This window comes from Pyrgilauda ruficollis, unplaced genomic scaffold, assembly GCF_017590135.1.
Source record: "Pyrgilauda ruficollis isolate IOZ18807 unplaced genomic scaffold, ASM1759013v1 scaffold3, whole genome shotgun sequence".
In the NCBI taxonomy this organism is placed as follows: Eukaryota; Metazoa; Chordata; class Aves; order Passeriformes; family Passeridae; genus Pyrgilauda; species Pyrgilauda ruficollis.
In genome coordinates, this window is record NW_024524377.1 from 17466676 (window position 1) to 17484778 (window position 18103).

At 36.5% G+C, this 18103-nt stretch overlaps 1 protein-coding gene across 5 annotated transcripts in view; it reads left to right on the forward strand.

Annotated features, from left to right (window-relative positions):
- The window catches only part of UBR3 (ubiquitin protein ligase E3 component n-recognin 3), a 101959-nt gene that overhangs the window by 15370 nt on the left and 68486 nt on the right, over positions 1-18103 (forward strand). For 4 of the 5 annotated variants that reach the window (XM_041472774.1, XM_041472775.1, XM_041472776.1 and 1 more), the window contains exons 6-10: positions 2208-2274; positions 6032-6162; positions 11429-11657; positions 14822-15001; positions 15771-15904. In XM_041472774.1, coding sequence (XP_041328708.1) covers positions 2208-2274; positions 6032-6162; positions 11429-11657; positions 14822-15001; positions 15771-15904 — 741 coding nt within the window. Of the gene's footprint in view, positions 1-2207; positions 2275-6031; positions 6163-8753; positions 9050-11428; positions 11658-14821; positions 15002-15770; positions 15905-18103 lie in introns of those variants that run through there. The other variant, XM_041472778.1, reaches the window with a different exon arrangement.

An 18103-nucleotide genomic window follows, 5' to 3' on the forward strand; every position in this document is an offset into this window, starting at 1 on the left:
TGATAGCAGCAGTGAGATTTCTCTGTAGATAAATTCCCATGTGTAGACTTGACCTTACTTACCAAACATATGGAGTGGGAGTAAAAAGGAGAGAATATCATTTTAGATTGAGCTTTAATAAATAAGTGGAAGAAAGTTAAATTCTGGTAGAGTAACTTTATCAATTTTCTCAACTATTTAAAACCTAATTTCAGCTAGTAAGCTTTAGCAGACATTTTGGTAGGGTAACATAACAGACTTCAAATAAAGTAAAGAGATATCCCATATAAAAACATTAATCCCTCAGTGTGGCAAAAGCATTTATGGACTGTGTTTCATTTTGATTCCCTGGAACATAAAATCTTAAATAAGAGGACAGATTTAGAGAGGACCTTTTTTCTCCTTTTGCAGAAAGGAAAACATGAAAAATAGCAGCCATCCTTCAGATTAATCTTTTACTTAGAACCATCTACTATTGTTGAAGTAAACCTAAGTACTGAACTGTGCAAAACTTTCCAAACTGTTTAGTTCCCTGCAGATGTACTGCTCTGATTTGTTGTCTATGTAAATTTTGTAATCTAGTGTTGCATCTGTGAAACATTACTACCATTAGATCTTGGTGAGAAAGAACATTTTTAACTTTTCTACACTAATTTTAAATACTGGTGGAAGAACATCCTGTTAGAAGTGTACTCTTGCCACATTTCTTAATTATGACATATTTACTCTGCTCTAAGAGAGTATAATCAGGTATTAAAAACAAACTGTAAATGCCCTGTGTAACTCACATGGGGGTACAGAGGAGAGGAATGTTATTTTTCTGATAAGCATTTCAGCTTTCCACCTGCACAGTCTATTTTGAATTTTGGATGAAAGGTGTGAACTTCCTTTTCAGTAATTTGTATTTGTAAAGCAGCTCATGATTAAGAACAAGATTATAAAATAAATAATTAACTTTCTTTACTGGTGGTTTTTTCAGGGCAGGAGACTTGAGTTGCAGAGTCCTGCAGTTCATAGTAATATCCCAGCAAGTCTGATTTTTTTTCTTGAGAATACATGGCCCCTGTGACTGGGGACTGGCAACATCCTGAGAACTTACTGACTCATTCCTGATGGAAGTACCAAAGGTACCCTGTGTTCACAAAGACCACAGGATGCCTAAGTATTCAATTGTGTGTCCATCTTAAAATGAATTTTCAGATGGATGAAATGAAAGGGTAGACAAAATCAGACCTTTCGTTTGCACCATACTTGTGGTCAGTCCTTAGATATAAAGTGTGAACAATCTTCTTCCTCAAAGAAGGATAGTAACTTCTTGAGATTCAGGTTCATTATCATTCCAGAGAAATTTGGAAGTAAAACATGGCATTTGGTTAGAGGAGAAGGATATCGAGTACTTATTTTTAACAGTAGGTATCTGCATTAATTATATCTCATTTTATTAGCTCCAGTAAGAATCTTTATTTCTAGTTTCATTAGAAATACCAGTGTTGGCAAAGATCCATGCAACATTTAATATGCTCCTGTAATGTCACATGCTTTTTTAAGATACAGTGTTAGATTTTGTGAAGTGGTGGTGGAGATGTTTTTAACTTGTATTACATTTTGGAACCTTTGCTCTTTAGTTTGTGGAGTACCTTGAAAGCTTCAGATGACAAGTGCCTGTGTAAAGTGTTTCTGTTATTCTGTAGGGAACAAGCAGTTAGAATTGGCCTCTTAAAGGTGTCAAAAATACTTTATTCAAAAATACATATTTATACAAAAATGCATCAAAAGTTTATATTGGTTAGAAAGTATATAGCTAATTATATATGTTGCCAACTTTGATTCACAATATATTGGCTGGTATTTTTTCTGTGAAACAAAACCTACAGTGGGTAAGGTAAAATCTTAGATGTGCAAAGGTTAGAAATTTTATAGTGTTAAACTTTTGTAGCAATCAGTTTTAGAAATCAAAGCAACTAACCTTACAAAATAAATGAAATAAATGTGGATGATAAGGCTGCCTGTAGGGAGAAAAAGACAATTAAAAAATTGTTTTTATCTAAAAGGTTGCACACAATGCATGATTCCTTTAAACAATAAAAGTGTTTTTCTTGTAAGAATATATTGAAGGCTTCTCTGTTTTAGTTTGGTAGTTAAACCAGAATTTTGAGAGCTTACCATTTCTTGGCAATAAGTTTATAAGCATATGATTGTCAATTTTTAAAACTCTTCCTCTACCCCAGGAGGACCAGGATGGTAGCCAAGGTGTGGGAAAGCGCAAGAGGGTGAAACTAAGCAGCACCACCAAAGGTATTTATAAAGTACTGATCTCAGTTATCATGTTTGCTTTATGTTTGCTTAAAAATATCCAGGGATACTCAATTCACTTTCTGAGCACTGTTGTGCTGCATGTGACAGCTATTAAACATAACAAAGTCTAAAAAGGAGTAGCAAATGAAAATGTGGTAATTGGCAGGTTAGATTTCCCTTGAGTGAGTACCTCTGTCTGGGACTCTGACCATTTTGTCACCTCTGTGTTGTAAGCTGACCTCCAAAAATTCATTCAGTTTACACTGTGTGCCTATCAAGGCAGCAATATAGCTTTACAAAACAGGTGTTTGATGTATTTGTTCGTAGCAATTTTTTTTGATTGTGCCGCTGTGCAGTATGATTGTGTTTACAGCCAGGCAAGAATGGTTCTCTGTGGTTCTGGTTGGTCTTTTTGTACTGTTTATTAATGTTTAAGATAAAATACTTGAATGAAGTCTCTCTTGAAACCACTTCATTATTTTTCTAGCTTGAATTTGCAGTTTCTAGTCCAACATGAGTAGCATTCACATTGAGGTCAGTGCAAGTTTTAATTCAAGAATAACCATAGGCTAGACAAGGTACTTGTGCTTGACATGTTTCTGTGCTAAAAAGTGTTTAATAATATTTAAATACTATTGTTAAATAAAGAAGACTTTTTTTTTTTTTTTATGAGTGTGAGGAGACTGACATTGGAAGTGCAAAGAATTGAAAGTCTTGAGACAAGAATATTTGGGTGGAGGAATTGTAGTGAAAGTTGGATTAAAGTTTCTGGAAGGTCTCTGGAATGAAGGTTTGGAGCCTGAGTTTTAAATGCAGAGGTTCATGAGTCAATGAAATAGTATGATATGAGGAGTATGGATAAATAAGATTGATAGCTTCTAGTGTTTCCAGATTGAAGGAAAAATTATGAGAAAGCTGAAAAAGCAGAGAACTAAATGTTCTGACAACAGTGTTGTTTAGAGGTGATCTTAAAAATGGTGTGAGAAAGATTGTGGTAGAGATGTGGAAGAGGCAGTAGTTTTGGAGAAATGCAGGAAATAGAGGCATGCAAGGAGAGTTCTCTTACTTGGATTTAAGAGGCTGTTAGCTTGTCTAAAAGTTGAATTAGAGTCAGGTAACACAAGAAAAAAATGCTGGTGTTCTGATGCATAATAACTAATTAGGGAAAGAGACAGGGAGGAAGCCCAGATTTAGAAGCTTCCTGATCAGAAAACCAGTATCAGCAGTGGCATTTCAGGATAAGTGATACTTGAATTCCACATTTCATTTTCCCCCAGGATTGTAGTCTTCCCCCTCTGAGGCATCCCAACATGGACTATGATCATGATGTTGATAGCTCCTAATATCTGCCCCAGAGGAGGGAGTCTGCCAAAGGGGGAAGGTAAGTATCTGTTTTTATTAAATATCAAATAGTTTTCTGAAGTTTTCAGTATTCATATTTTATGTCCAATAGGGTATAAAATAAGAGTATGAAAAGAAAATTTTGGAAAACTGAGTATTAAATAAAAACAGATTTACCTTTTCCATATAAGCAAACTCCCTATCCCTTCCTAGCTCTGCAGTGGTACTGTTTTCATCCAGGGTTATATACTGTGGGTATATTGGAATGCTGTCTTACATTCCAGAGGGATATTTACAACACTCTGTGAGGTGTTTTGTGGCACAAAGAAAGTATAAAATATTTCTTTAAAGAAAGTACAGTTTTTAAGCTGAGGTTCACTCATACAGGTATGGGACTGAGTACTGAGAATTTTTTTTTACTCTGTTTTAAAACTTCGTCTTGCATCCATCTGAAATACCAGATGTTTTTTAAACCTAGAGGCACTATTTTTTAAAAATTAATTTAAAATCTAGTGATGCTTCTCAGAAGAGTGGGAACATTAGTCCCAGCGTTCTTGACAAATTTTCCAGGTTTGGTAAGAGCATCCTGTCTACTCAAGTTGTATAGCAGGTGTAAGCAGATGTGTATTGTTGTGTCCCTGCCTGAAACTGCTGCATGAAGTATTGGATATGCACTGTTCACCCATGCTGTGTGTCAGAGAAAGCTGCGCACTCAGTGACCGATGCAGTGTTGTGCCCTCACCTTGCCTGGTGTTCTCACTCAGACGCATTTGGCATGTACCTAAACTTGTGCTCTCTGTTCTGTGGACGGAGGACTTCAGTCTTGCCTGGTCACCAAGCTTTCGTGGGCAGTCAAATCACACGTGCAACTTCATAACGAGAGTTGAGGAAGAGAGCATAAATGAGCATCATATGTTTGTTGCTGTAGGTGATTTGTAATACCTCACAAAATAGTTTAATATTTAGTCATATTACAAAATATTATAATATTTTAATATATTTTATGATTCTGTGAAGGTAATGTTTTATATCAATGCTTGTCAAATATATTGAATAAGACATATTCTTTTTTTTTGTGACTTGCTTAAGTCTTGAGGAGAACCCTAAAATGTAAGTCTGGACAAATTGGTTACTTGCCTGGGGAACTCTCACACAGGGTACTGGTAGAAAATTGAGGTAATTCCTGCTTAGGAAGAGCACAAATGTCTGTCTTGCCTAGAACAGGCACAAAGCTATCCAGTGCAGTCTCTAAAGCTGTCACACTTCAATGAAGATGTGAGTCTTCAAGACCAGATGATGTTCAGGGTAAATGCTTTTGGATGTGTGCAGATGGGAGCACTTCGTGCACTGCTGTTGGAATATGTGATTTTGTGTGGAGTTACGTATCCTCAGGTGTAGTTGATTTCTAGGTGTAGAGAATTAGTAGTATTATTACTTTATTCTTTAGTCCTCGTATGTTACTGGAGTGAACACCACCTGTTGTAGTTGTAAAGCATAAATAATCAACCTCTTGAAAAATGATAATGAAGAGTCTTTATATTTTAGTTTTTTTAAAACAGAGTTCATATGATTCATGCTCTATCAAGTGATCATTTAATGCAGTTTTTTCTAGCAAAGATCAGATTGCAGCTTTGCAATCAGGAAACTGATCTGCTTGAAAACAGAGCTGACAAAATGGAAAGGTCCTGGACTTGATTCCTATGTAGGTTCCCCACAGGGATCTACTATCAGTATGAGTAAAGGGGCAGAGTGAATGGGCAGAAAAGGGGAAAGATGAGACTGTCTCTCCGCGACCATCAGGAGCTAGTGCCTCCTGATTATCTGGTTATGGTAATTTTTCTATTAAAAAACCCCAGCAAACAACTTAGTGGTTGGCCAGTCAGTGCATGTACTGCTTTGAAAGTAAGAATTAAGGATACATTACTGCTTCTGTTTATTTTGTTTAGAGCTTGGTAAAGTGTTGTTTAGGTAATAGAATTCATCACTTAATCATAAATTGTATTTTGTTGTTTTGGTAATTTAACTTCAGTTAAGTAGTCGTCTACAGTGTTTCCTTTGGTTAAGTAGTTGTATAAATATTGTGCAATTTGCTGTCATGCATTATAATCAGTGCAGCTATTATGGTAAGGTGATGTGATTCAATGCAATCAATGAAGATTGTGCTCTGTGGTAGAATTGTACTGAAAACTTTCACTGGCTTCTCTGGAAGGTTCTTTTTGTAGTTACAGACTCTGACACTCTGCAGTATTGGTGATCTTCATCTTCCCAGTGTTGAAAAAGAAATCATTTACAAAATAAATTAAGACGTTCTTAAATTTTTGTTTCTGAATTTCTATATGAGTGCAACCGCACTGTTATTGTTCTTAGTTTTAACACTTACTGCATTACACATGCCCTGCTTCAACTTTTTATGCAGATCAGTCTATCATGGATGTTTTGAAGCATAAATGTTTTCTAGAAGAATTATTATTTTGGACAATAAAATATGAGTTTCCACAGAAGATGGTGACTTTCTTACTCAACATGCTACCAGATCAAGATTATAAGGTACTTGGCCTTACTTCATTTAAACCTAAGTGTCTTTTTATATTCACACACTTAGTGTGTATTATCCCTTGCATGACACCATGTATGCTTATGTTTGAATAATAAGCAGTAAAATAATGCAGATCTTTTACCTTGTTTTGAGTATTTGATAAGAAGTTCCTAAGTGTTTAGTATTTGAAAAGCAGTGTGGACAAAACAAGATGGATAAATCTGGAGCAGCACTATTAATTTTGATTTCATGGTTTATTTTCCATTTTGTCTGTTAGTGCATGTTTGCATGTGTTGGATTTTGTTTCATTTGATTTTACTTTGTAAATTGGTTTTCATCACTTAAAACATGTGGATCAGGACTGTATGATTCTGTAGTGTGGTATGATTAGGGAATAATTGCAGTGATTTCATTCCTGTTTCAATTATTGTAGTAGGCAGTGGTTTTCCCACACAGGCCATTACAGTGTGAGTGTTCTTGCTGCAGCTATGCCCTAGGTGATGTTGGCAGCCTTCCAGGTGCTTCCTTACAGAGTTTTGCAGTTGTCCCTCTGAATTATCTCCTGGCCCATAGTTGTGGAGACTGGATGTCATCTTCCTGTTTTAAATCTTGGTGTGCAGCCAGGTTTGGTTGTTTGCTCCACATGTTCCCAAGACCTAGTATACATAGCAATCGGGCTTAACATTTTGCTCTGATCATGTCATACCCTTGAGCCATGCAAATATTTTGGACCTTCTCAATGCCTGCTGGGAGGAAAAAATCAAGAACTTCTGAAGTCCGGACATGCAGATTTCTTCAAAAATGTCTGTTTATAATGGGACAACCCTGTATTTGTGCCCCCTTAAAACCTTGCTGCATCAAAACAAAGGACATGAAGATAGCTTGCAAGGAGGAAAAAGCCAGGATATGGGCCTTGAGCACTACTGTGTCCATCTCAAGATACCATTTTGGTTTGGGATACCAGCATAGATTCGTCTTGGTCTTAGATTCAGCTAATACATGAGGAGACATTAGGACTTCTTAACTGATGATCCGTTGCTATGAAGCTTGAATTCTTCTTGATATTTGGACACACACATGGACATCCAGTTCTCCTGATCCATTGCCAGCTAAATTCCTGCCTGTAAAAACACCCAGCTGCTAGCAGCATGCAGAAGAATCTGGTAAGTGTTCCTGTGTTTCCCTTACAACTGTACCATGTAATAACATCAGCTTCTAATGATTGCGGGATCTTTCTTCCTTTGACAATGAGCCATAGTCTTCAGTGACTTTCTTTATTCTATTCATTATCTTTCTTCACTCAGAATGGAGATCATGGTTTTAACTGGTCTCTCTACTAACTGCCACCTTTTGCTGGAAATAGTCCATTTTCTACCCACCAATACTGCAATGCTCAGATTGAAAGGTTTTTATAAACTTTTTTGGTTGTTTGGTTTTTTTTGTTAAGGATTTCAAATTGTTTTTCATTAAACAGTTAATTCCTATGTTAAAGCTTTAGTAGAAGCACAAATACCAAGTGTTACAAAATTTTTTTAGAATCTGTGTTTAATTGTTGTGATTGTCTAAATGGCATTTTTAAGTAGTAAGGAAACTCAGAGCATGAAATATATCACATAGCAGTACTAGGGAGGCAGTGAACTATTTTTTTGCAAGATACCTTTGCTTTGTTGCAAAACTGTCAATGCTGCATAAATTTCAAACATGTTTATGAGGCCTGTGGTTAATTTACAAGGAGTGGCTCTGCCTTTTGCATGGAAAAGAGAGAACATAGCATTTTGGGATGAGTTAGAAGAATGTTTTATCTTACATGCTTCCATTTAGCTTTTTTGAAAGAAAAGCTTGTTTCCTGATCAATCATACTGCATTCTCAAACAGCAGCAATACCTCTATGGATTTAAACTCTTCCAAACGATCTCTCAGCTTTCTGCTACTTTCTCTCATCCCATCTACACTACATGTACTGTTCTAATTTTTTCTGTATCTGCTGTTGTGCAATTTATCTGATTCTTTGTGAGGTGATTTAGCTCATTAAATCAGCAGAACTCTGCTAGGTTGGATTCCTAATAAACTGAGGGAGCTGGCTGGACACAGAGCACGGAGCTGGCTATCTGTATATGCTTTGAAATTGTTGAAATCTCTGACCTCCAGCATAAGCGTATGAGAATCCATCATTACCCTGTACAGCAGTCTCTGAACCACTAGCAGTCTCGGTTACACAGATTTTTTTTGAAATAGGAAAACAAACTTCCCTTTAAGGATTCCCAGTACTGAAAAGAGATGTTGAAAGGGGTGGGCTAAAACCCTGGGTTGACTAGCTCTTCCCTCTCTCCCCACTTTGGCAAATGAGAGAGATAGCACAACAAAAAGTGTGGTCTTTGCCTTACAGATTTGTGCTTGAGGCATCCCTTCCATCACTCTCTGACATTTGAAGCTTGGAAGACTTACAACTGAAGAAAAAGCAGAAGAAAAATTTATTGGCGCTTCCAAGAAATTAAAGGTGCTATGGTATGGACAAGAGGAAAAACAAAAGGCCCAAGAAAGAGACTTTCATGTGACCAAGGAGAAGGCAAAGAATGTGTTGGCAGTAAACAGGAAGATGGTGGAAGAGTGTAAATCATCCAAGAGCAGAGCCTTGCTGAAATCTTGCTGAAAAGTGCAAAAGCATCTGGTAGACATAATGAATCAACAAACAATTAACGGAAATGCTGTGGTGTGTCAGGCACCTCCCATAGTGACTCTTGGGGCAGCTATTACAGCAATAGGACTTCACTAACTCCTGCATATGCTGTTCTACAAATTCTGTAGAGCAGTTTTTCTATTGGAACCTTAATTTTAGTGCAGCATTCAGCTGGCATAAATACTTTCCATCTTAGCATTGAGAATATAAACATGGGAGATGTAAGTTCTAACTGAAGCATGGGGTTGTTGTTAGTCTCCAAAGAGTTCTGGAATTGAAGTTAAGTGGTCACCAAGAGGAAAGGCTAGCTGAAAAAATTAACTTTGTTTTCTATAGGTAGAAATTTAAAAGCTGCTCAAGACCATAGAGAGTAAGTCAGTAAAGATAATTAGATGCACAGAAAGCATGTCTGTCTTAGGAACGATTTCTTACAGAAGGTTGGAAGCTGAGTATTTGGAAACATGTTATGACAGAAATTGCATTCTTGTTGCATTCTATATTTTTCCTTAGTTGTGTATATAGCTTCGGCCACTGAAAGAAAGGATATGTGGAAGGACTGTTTTGGCCTGCTATGGCTGGTTGTATGTACTGACTGCAGTTTACCACAGTATTTCAGCTTCTTAACTTCTGGAATGAGTTTAGTTTCTGCCACTCAAAATTGGAAAGGGTTGTATTTGTTTGTTTAACCTGCAAATGAATGTAGGAGTAAAGCTTCTGTCTTTCCTTTAGTTAAGTCTTTTACAGAGTCTCTACCATTATACTGTAGTGAGGGCAAATTTACAGTGCTTTCAGAAGTTCATTATTGTAAACGAGTGAGGCACAAAAAATTTTGATGCATGCCAATATAAACTAAAGAAAAAAATATCAAAAATTTGTCCTTAAGGAAGGACCTTGCTTTTTGCAGTCAACTTGAATGGAGCGTGCTGTGTAAAACAGTTTCTTCATCGCAGAACCAAAAAATCCTTTTTAAACGTAATACAATGTGAAGAAGTAATACATAAATAAAATATACTCTTTTACTAGCAGTGTTAATATACTAACTTCTTAAAATACCTGCTACATAATTTCTGTCTGAGGATTAATGTGAATTAGTATGTAATTAACATTAGTGTGACTGTCTTGATGATAAGTGCTAATGCCAGTGATGAAAATTGTTTCAAGCCTTTAACTTAAAGGAAATTATGTGATGGGAATATCAGTCATACCAGAATGATACTGTATTAACTTTGCTCAAGTGTTGAGAATACGTTGTGCCAAAAACGCTTTAGGTGAAAACCGTGACCACTGCTGGGTGCTATCTGTGGAACCTACTTTCAGTTATTATACAGGTTTCCATCACTGCCAGCCAGGTATGGAAGGCAAGTTAAGTATTCTTGCAGTGTTTCCTGAAGTGATATCCCCGTTCTCACCCTGGTTCAGTTTCTTGCATCAGCAACTTTATCTTTGGGGATAATTGCTGGGAGAAGCAGTTTCTGTACCTAACAGCAGAATTAGGTCATCATATTTTTGGAAGTATTTTTTAGGTGATAATAACACGATAGTGCCATAATAAAAATATGGGAGCACTGAATCTAAGGCAGATCAAATAGTGAATCTGTATATGGTCTGGTGAAAGCATGGCTACTGAGTGTGGTTTAAAAATTTGTAATTTTATGCTTATGAAAGATTAATGCTTCCAGAAGGAATAGGCAAGGGATTTTTAGACTTTGGATTTTTATCACTACACAGCTTGTCATCTTACTAAGCCAAGCAAGTCCAGATGGTGTTCATTGAGAACCTAAAGTACTAAGTGAGAAGTGATTTCAAAACTAGCAGATATGTTCATGTATGTGCACTGAAAAGGTTGCATATGTAATAATAATAATAATGCATTTTGAGGCTAATGGAGTGGAATACAGAACTGTACTAAGATTGTTATATATATATGTACAATGCATTTAAATAACAGTCTGGTTAAAAAGACCACTAACCGTTCTGTGAAGAATAACAAAGCTGCATAATTAATTTAGTTATTGAGGGAAAAGCACTAAAGGTTTATTTCAAAAGTATAGGATGATATGACAGTAGAAATGAAAATCAGTGTAGAAATGTCTTGCTTGAAAATGAATTAAAACCTTATTTCATGGTTAGAAATTGAAACATTACTTCATGCTTAGATGACTGCAAGTGATAAGGCAGCTTTATAAGGCACTACTAAACTAATTGTTCATAGTGTATCATTTTAGGACGTCCTGTTGTAAGACGTACAAATTTAGGATAAATTAATTATTAGAACTTTACTACTTTCATGGGCATGCTGAGACGTATTCCTCGTTTGAACATTTCTGGGTTGGCTTTCTTTAGTGTGGAAAGTACAGAATGAGACGATTAGATTCTGGGGAAAGGTAATAAAATTAGCAGCCTAAGATACCCCTCCCTATAAATAGGTCTTTTCATTTGGTCTGTTTCTAGAAAACAGTCATCACTTTTGGTTTGTCATAGCAACCAGTGTTTCCCAGGGTATGTTGATGGTACATTCATAAAGGAATATTTTATAATGAAAGAAAGCTATAAATTTTGTATGATGCTTATTAATGTCAACGTTTCTTTATAATTTGCAGATTGCTTTTACAAAAACATTTGTTCAGCATTATGCTTTTATTATGAAAACGCTGAAGAAAAGCCATGAATCAGACACCATGTCTAATAGAATTGTGCATATCAGTGTTCAGTTGTTCAGCAATGAAGAACTAGCACGCCAAGTAACAGAAGAATGCCAACTGCTGGATATTATGGTCACTGTTCTGTTGTACATGATGGAAAGTTGCCTTATTAAAAGTGAATTGCAAGGTAGGTTTAGTTGTTTGTTTGTTTCTTTACATGAATAATACATTGATTATAGAGCAAATTTAATCTTTCTTTGGTGGTCAATCCACCTTTCTGATGCCTTTCCAAAAATGTACAGGATGTAGCAATATATGGTAGAGGATGAGTCTCAAAATTCCCTGGAAATATAAAGGTAGTTATCAGGAGTGATGCTAATATTTTATCCTTTGGTTTGTATGGGGTTTTTTTTAGGAATGTTACATGGTTTAGAATGCAGGTTATTACCTTGCCACTACTTAATTTGTTGTGTGAAGTGCATAAGCAACTATTTGAATGAAAAATTATATACACAAACTGAGACCTGTATGAATTTTAAAAATATTTTCAAAGATTTTCACAAGCTATTTGCAGTATTTAAAATGGTTTTAAGTTTTAAAACTTGTGATTGCCTTGATGTAATTAAAGGTGAATAATTTAATATTTTGTCAATATAGCAATTTGATCAACCTTTTGTTTGATAAAGTGGCAGTTTGGATTTGAGCTATTGTAGATTGCATAACTTTTTTAGTGAAAACAGCTGTTCTATTTTCACCCTCCTTGTTTTACCTGTCCTTATATGAAAGTGGCACAATTGATCTTGCTGACTTCTGTCATTCGCACTTTTACGTGCCTAACAGACTGGAGACCTCTCAGCCCTCTTTATCCTAGTTTGAATCTGAAAGTAGCCCCTAGACAGGCTGAGTGCTGCTGATAAATAAGTATCACTTCTGCATGAAATTGAATTTTTTTTTCCCAAAGTATCCTTGTCTCAGAGTCCAGTCTATGTATAGCCTAAACCAAAATGACTGTGCAGAAATGGGAAATCCTCACTCACCTAGCTATCAGGAGTGCCCTCGTTCAGCAGCACTTCAACAGGAAAATTTTTTCTCTTGCCCTACATAGACTGCTTTATAATATGAAAAAGAAAATGCTGAATATTTAGCAGTTTGTATATCAGGTGATTTTTGCTAAATCAATGCCATATTGGTGGAAAGTAATTTAAAACTATTTCTAAGCATCTTTTGAATGTTACTTTTTGGTCAGTATGGAATCTTGCTAGCATGGTGGTAAGGTTCTGTAATGGATCAGAATTGCAGTACAGCAGAAAAAGGCTGTGACTATGATTAGTCATTTTCTGAAGAATCTTCCTGGTAATTAATGGATGTAAACTGGAGCTGGTAAGCTAAATATTGTTAGATATATTTGTGATAGATGTGTGAGAAAAGAGCAGTTATTCCACTGTTCTATTACTCTTTTCCCAGCACCAGCGATTTCTCTAAGCTAAGATACCATTATAGAATTATAGAATCTTTTATGTTGGTTGTTGAGTCCAACAGTAAACTAGTACTGCCAAGTCCACCTCTGGGATATGTCTGGTTCTTTTCAGTGTTTTCACAACATTTTCCCCTCACTGCTTTGTGTATAAGGGGTTGGGCATACTGTAAATGGACAGAAAAGAAATAATAAAATTTGTTATTGTGGTTTTGCCCTCTCATATTCTCAATGGCCTTCTTTTGCAGTTCTTTGAGCTTGTATCTTGTGTTTAGTTCAAGTTATCTTTTATAATGCTGAAATAGTGAGAAGTCTATGCTGGTGAGATAAATTAAGAAGAATTTTGTTTGTGCAGCTACTGTAAACAATAGGTTTTTTAGTATCTGAATGAGACAAAATTTACAAATCCAGCCAATGGATAAGTGGAGAAAGCATGTTTGAGAGGAGCAAGGAAAATATGGAGCAGAACTTGTGTGTGTCACAGCATGTTTAATTTGCATTGCTCACAGAACCTAACTGTCTTTGGAACAGCTGACAGCTGTTTAAAATGTACAGTTCACTAAGGGTATTTGTGGACAAACTGTTTTAATGAAACAGTTGGCCTCTGTTGATACCAACTTTATAAGTGTTACTAACTCAGTTTACGTCTCTCACACCTAGCGTGAAAGGATGAGGGGTAGAAACATAGATGCAGGTAGTAAAACTGGCTCCCTAAGGAGATTTATGTCCATATGTTCTTAGAGAATTTTTTCCTCTCTATCAGCACTTTCCTCCTAATGAACTTTATATGGGAAAAGGATTTTATTTATAGCCCCAAGGAAAATGTTTTGGTAATGGTTTATCCTTTGAAAATCTCAAAGTGACTTTGCATTAACCCTGGCTTGTGGAGTACTCTGAATGAGGGGCAATGCCAGTGTCCATTTGAAGTAACTTTGCATTTGTCTGATCTATACTGGACTAGATGTAATTGTTGGTCCTTTGCAAAATCCTTCAGCAGATTCAGTCAGAGATGCTACCCTGTTCTTGGACAGGCCAAAGAGAACCACTCTACACAGAGGTTTACCTCACCATCCAGTGACTGGAGTATCTTAATAAGTGTCTTTTCTTCTGTTCTTCTTTCTGTGGAAATAGAATAATAACTGGCATGGGTACTGGAAGTTGTTTTGCTTGGATCATGAATCCAGAACCAATTCTGTTTCCCTTCTGATCTTTCCAGGATTCCCTCTTATGAAGAGAAAACAAAGAAATTTATTTGGCAGATGGAGAAGATGAACTTCTGTGATTTGGGGTGGGAGGGAAAGAAACACCTCCCCCCCCCCCCCCCCCCCCCCCCCTTTGATTTCTTATCCTCCTCTTCTAGGAACCTTCTCCTGCCCTAGTCTTGGACTGGCTGCATAACCCCTCTCTCTGTCCCAAATTCAGAGTGGAAGTGTTTTGCTCTGCTTTTTTTCAGACTCAACATGCCAGTGTAGGTTTTGATCATCAGATTTCTTCTTGAATACTGTAAGGTACCTTGCTCCCTGGGGTTATGTCAAATTCAAAGTAGAATTCAGGTGTTTGTAATAGGAATTGTATTGTTTGGGTTTTTTATAATTAAAAGTGTTGGAAGAGCCATAGCTGTGATGGTTTTCCTAATGTGCTACTTTCTAGAGGTTGTGCTGTGTAGGTCAGTCCATGATGAAAAAACAACCTCAGGTACCATGAAAGAATAATTTTAGTTTTCTGCCGTTTTCTCTTGTGTGTGTCTGACCCCAGCATTACAGTGCATCCTAATGGATATTTTTGCATTCTTTTGTAACTTTATTAATAAATGAAAGAGATTACTTTGTCTTCTCCTTTTGTTTTGTTTTTTTTTTTTTTTTTTCTTTTAAATCTAGATGAAGAGAATAGTTTACATGTTGTGGTGAATTGCGGGGAAGCACTACTGAAGAATAATACTTACTGGCCCCTAGTTAGTGATTTTATAAACATACTTTCACACCAAAGTGTGGCAAAGAAATTTTTGGAAGATCATGGTCTTTTGGTAACATGGATGAATTTTGTATCATTTTTTCAAGGTATGTGATTTTTATAATCAGTACTAATACAAGGATGTTAAGACTGATAGTGTTCACTGTAGCAAAATCCCTACAGTGCTGTATGTATGTATTTAGTCTGTTAAATTAAGATTGTATTTATTGAAAAGATTGTATTGATTGAAGAGAACAAGATTGTATTTATTGAAGAGAACAGTATATTCTAGAAAACAGATTACAAAAATTATCTAATGGATCTTCTGCTTGTGTGAAGTAGTTGAAGAGCAGTCACATCACACTTAGTCGACTGAGATCTGTGGTGCAAGAATTCTGAGGCTGTACTTAAAGTACAGATCACAACTGTAAACCCAACTGTTTTACTGGTGAAGTTCTAAATTTAAATATACAGGAAATTAATCTCATAAATCTGGATCTTTTTGTAAGTGTTGCTGTAAATATAATTTTTTTGATGATATTAGATAATATTTTAAGATGGTGTATCTCAATGCTGATAAATGTTTTGCTTAGAAAGAGGACCAGCATTCAGATGTTCTAATTGTCTGAGTAACATTCAAAGTGGAAGTTCATGTCTCCTGAACAGCAAGGACTGCAGTTATTAGCCAGTCTTTTATCTTTTCTGGTATATTTCTGTTCAAACTTTGTTTTATCAAACATTCTTCCACTAGATAAAATAGATTCTTACACTTTGTGGAGTTGTTTTTAGAGGTGTGTAAATGCATAATACTAAAAAGACTGCATTCCATTTAGCCCTAATTAAATCTTGGGTTTAACTCTGCTTAAATATTTGAAGGTATGAATTTAAATAAACGGGAGTTAAATGAGCACGTGGAGTTTGAATCACAGACATACTATGCTGCCTTTGCTGCTGAGCTGGAAGCCTGTGCCCAGCCAATGTGGGGTCTGCTGTCACACTGCAAAGTTAGGGTAAGGCAAACATTTCCCTCTCATGATTCTTGGTTTTATTCATGACTTATTCTAGAATTCTCAAACCTGAAAAAGCTGCCTTGTGTTTGAAGAGGCTTTGGTTTGGCTGTATTTGTCTATTTAAATAACATAAAACTCTAATCAACTCATATTCTGTGTATGAGTGTAGAATTCATGCTTGTAAATAATTTGTTGTCTCCAGTACTGGGACTACAAGTTCAGGATGTGTGCAGTCATTTCATATGACTGTACATATGGAATAACTTCTAATCTAATGAAGAGCTTGATAAATGCCTCTGAGTCATTCTGTCTTTGTTCAGTGGGAACAGAGATGCATAAGTCATCCTAATGTCATTCTAATGTTGGCTGTGTCTGTGAATAGACATTTCATTATGATGGGAGATGGAGTCATTTATGGATTTGTGTGCTTCTCCTATCAATTTGAGGTGAAAACTCTTGGGTCAAATGGTCTCCAAACTAGAGCAAAAACTTGTTGCTATTTGCTAGACTGTGAATTATATTAAGTTACAGCAAAAATAGAATCCATTAGCTTTTAGGAATACTTAACATATGAAAAAATACTTTTTACTGTTTTTCTGTGAAGTAAATACTTGTATTTGAAATTAGCTTATTAAGATAATTAAGTGTCAGTGAGACAGTACTGACTGGATTGAACTGCACACTGAGAAACTGCACAAGCAGTCCATGTGATTTTAGAATAGTTTGAATCAGGCAGTTGTAAAAGTCTTTCTGTGATGTAAATTACACTGATACATTGTGAATTTGTCAATTTATAAGTCTACATTGGTTTTTGAAAGCCGAATTACAGCTTCTGGCTGTTTGAAGTGTTCCTTTCATTTTTGCTTAGGGATGGGATGTTCTTTTATTTAAGGCCATGCTCCTCCACCAGTTGTCTTGTCAGTCATGTCTTCAGCCACATGTTTGAACCTTGTGGTCATTATCAGTAAATCTGAAAATGTTAAAGAAATTTCCTAGCTTAGTTGTTGTACTTACTTAGTGAAACCTGGTGGGTTGGAAGCTCATGTCTCACAGGATAGGGAAAGTCAGCAGGAGCCAGTCCTTCATAGTGTGTGGAGCAACAGGATGGGAGCGTGGCTGTTGTATTTCCTGGTGTGAAAAGGCACCTGACTGAAATAGTTGCCACTTGCACAACTTTTGGCTGGCCTGAGCACTGCTGCCTTTTGCATGAGAAGTGTGTCATTGGATATCCTGAGAGTGTGAGGCAAGTCTGGACTCTGTTTAGGGAGAAGTGAAGATTAAAGGAAAAATCTGTTAAGAAAAGAGTCTTTGCAAGTTCTGCTGATGACAGAGCAGTTTGGTTTAGCTTCGTTTCTGCTTTTTCTTCTTGCACACGACTGCTTCTCTCCTGGAAGGCAATGTACAGCTCTAGTCCTGAAACATGATTTAACCTGAAATATAGTGTAGTTTATGGTATTGTTACACAGCTGTATCATACAATCATGACAAGGTTTGCTTACCATTGATATCTATGCAGTATTGTGGTATCGTATCATTTAGGGTGTTTTGCGTTAGCCAACTATAAGGACCTTTTAAGTAGATAGAAGTTGTAGGCCATTAGCTACTCCTTTTGGTTACATGGAAAGACTTTCTTTTATGCTTACAGCTCTAAATTATAGCTAAAAGTAAATGGATAAATTAAACAACAGTAGGCACTGGGACTACCTAGAGAGCGAGTCCTGTGAGGAGCAGCTGAGGGAGCTGGGGTTGTTTAGCCTGGAGAAGAGAAGGCTCAGGTGTGACATTATCATTCTCTGCAGCTCCTTGTAAGGAGGGTGTAGCCAGGTGCAAGTTTGCCTCTTCTCACAGGTGACCAGCAACAGGACAAGAGAAAATTACATCAAGCTGCAGCAAGAAGAGGTTCAGGTTGGGCAATAGCAAGAATTTCTTAGTGGAAAGAGTGGTTAAGCATTGGAGTGGCTCTCCAGGAGTAGTGGAGTCCCAATCCCTGAAAGTGTTCAAGAAACAACTGGACCTGGCACTTGGTGCTGTGGTTTAGTTGACAGCATATTGTTAGTTAATGATCTTGGAGGTCTTTTCCAACTTCAGTGTTTCTGTGTACTGTAAAAATATTCTTGAAATAATTGTATTTACTTGTAGTAGGAAAACAATGGCGCTTAAAACTGTTTTGGCTCATACAAGTGTGCTGGTTTCTCTTAA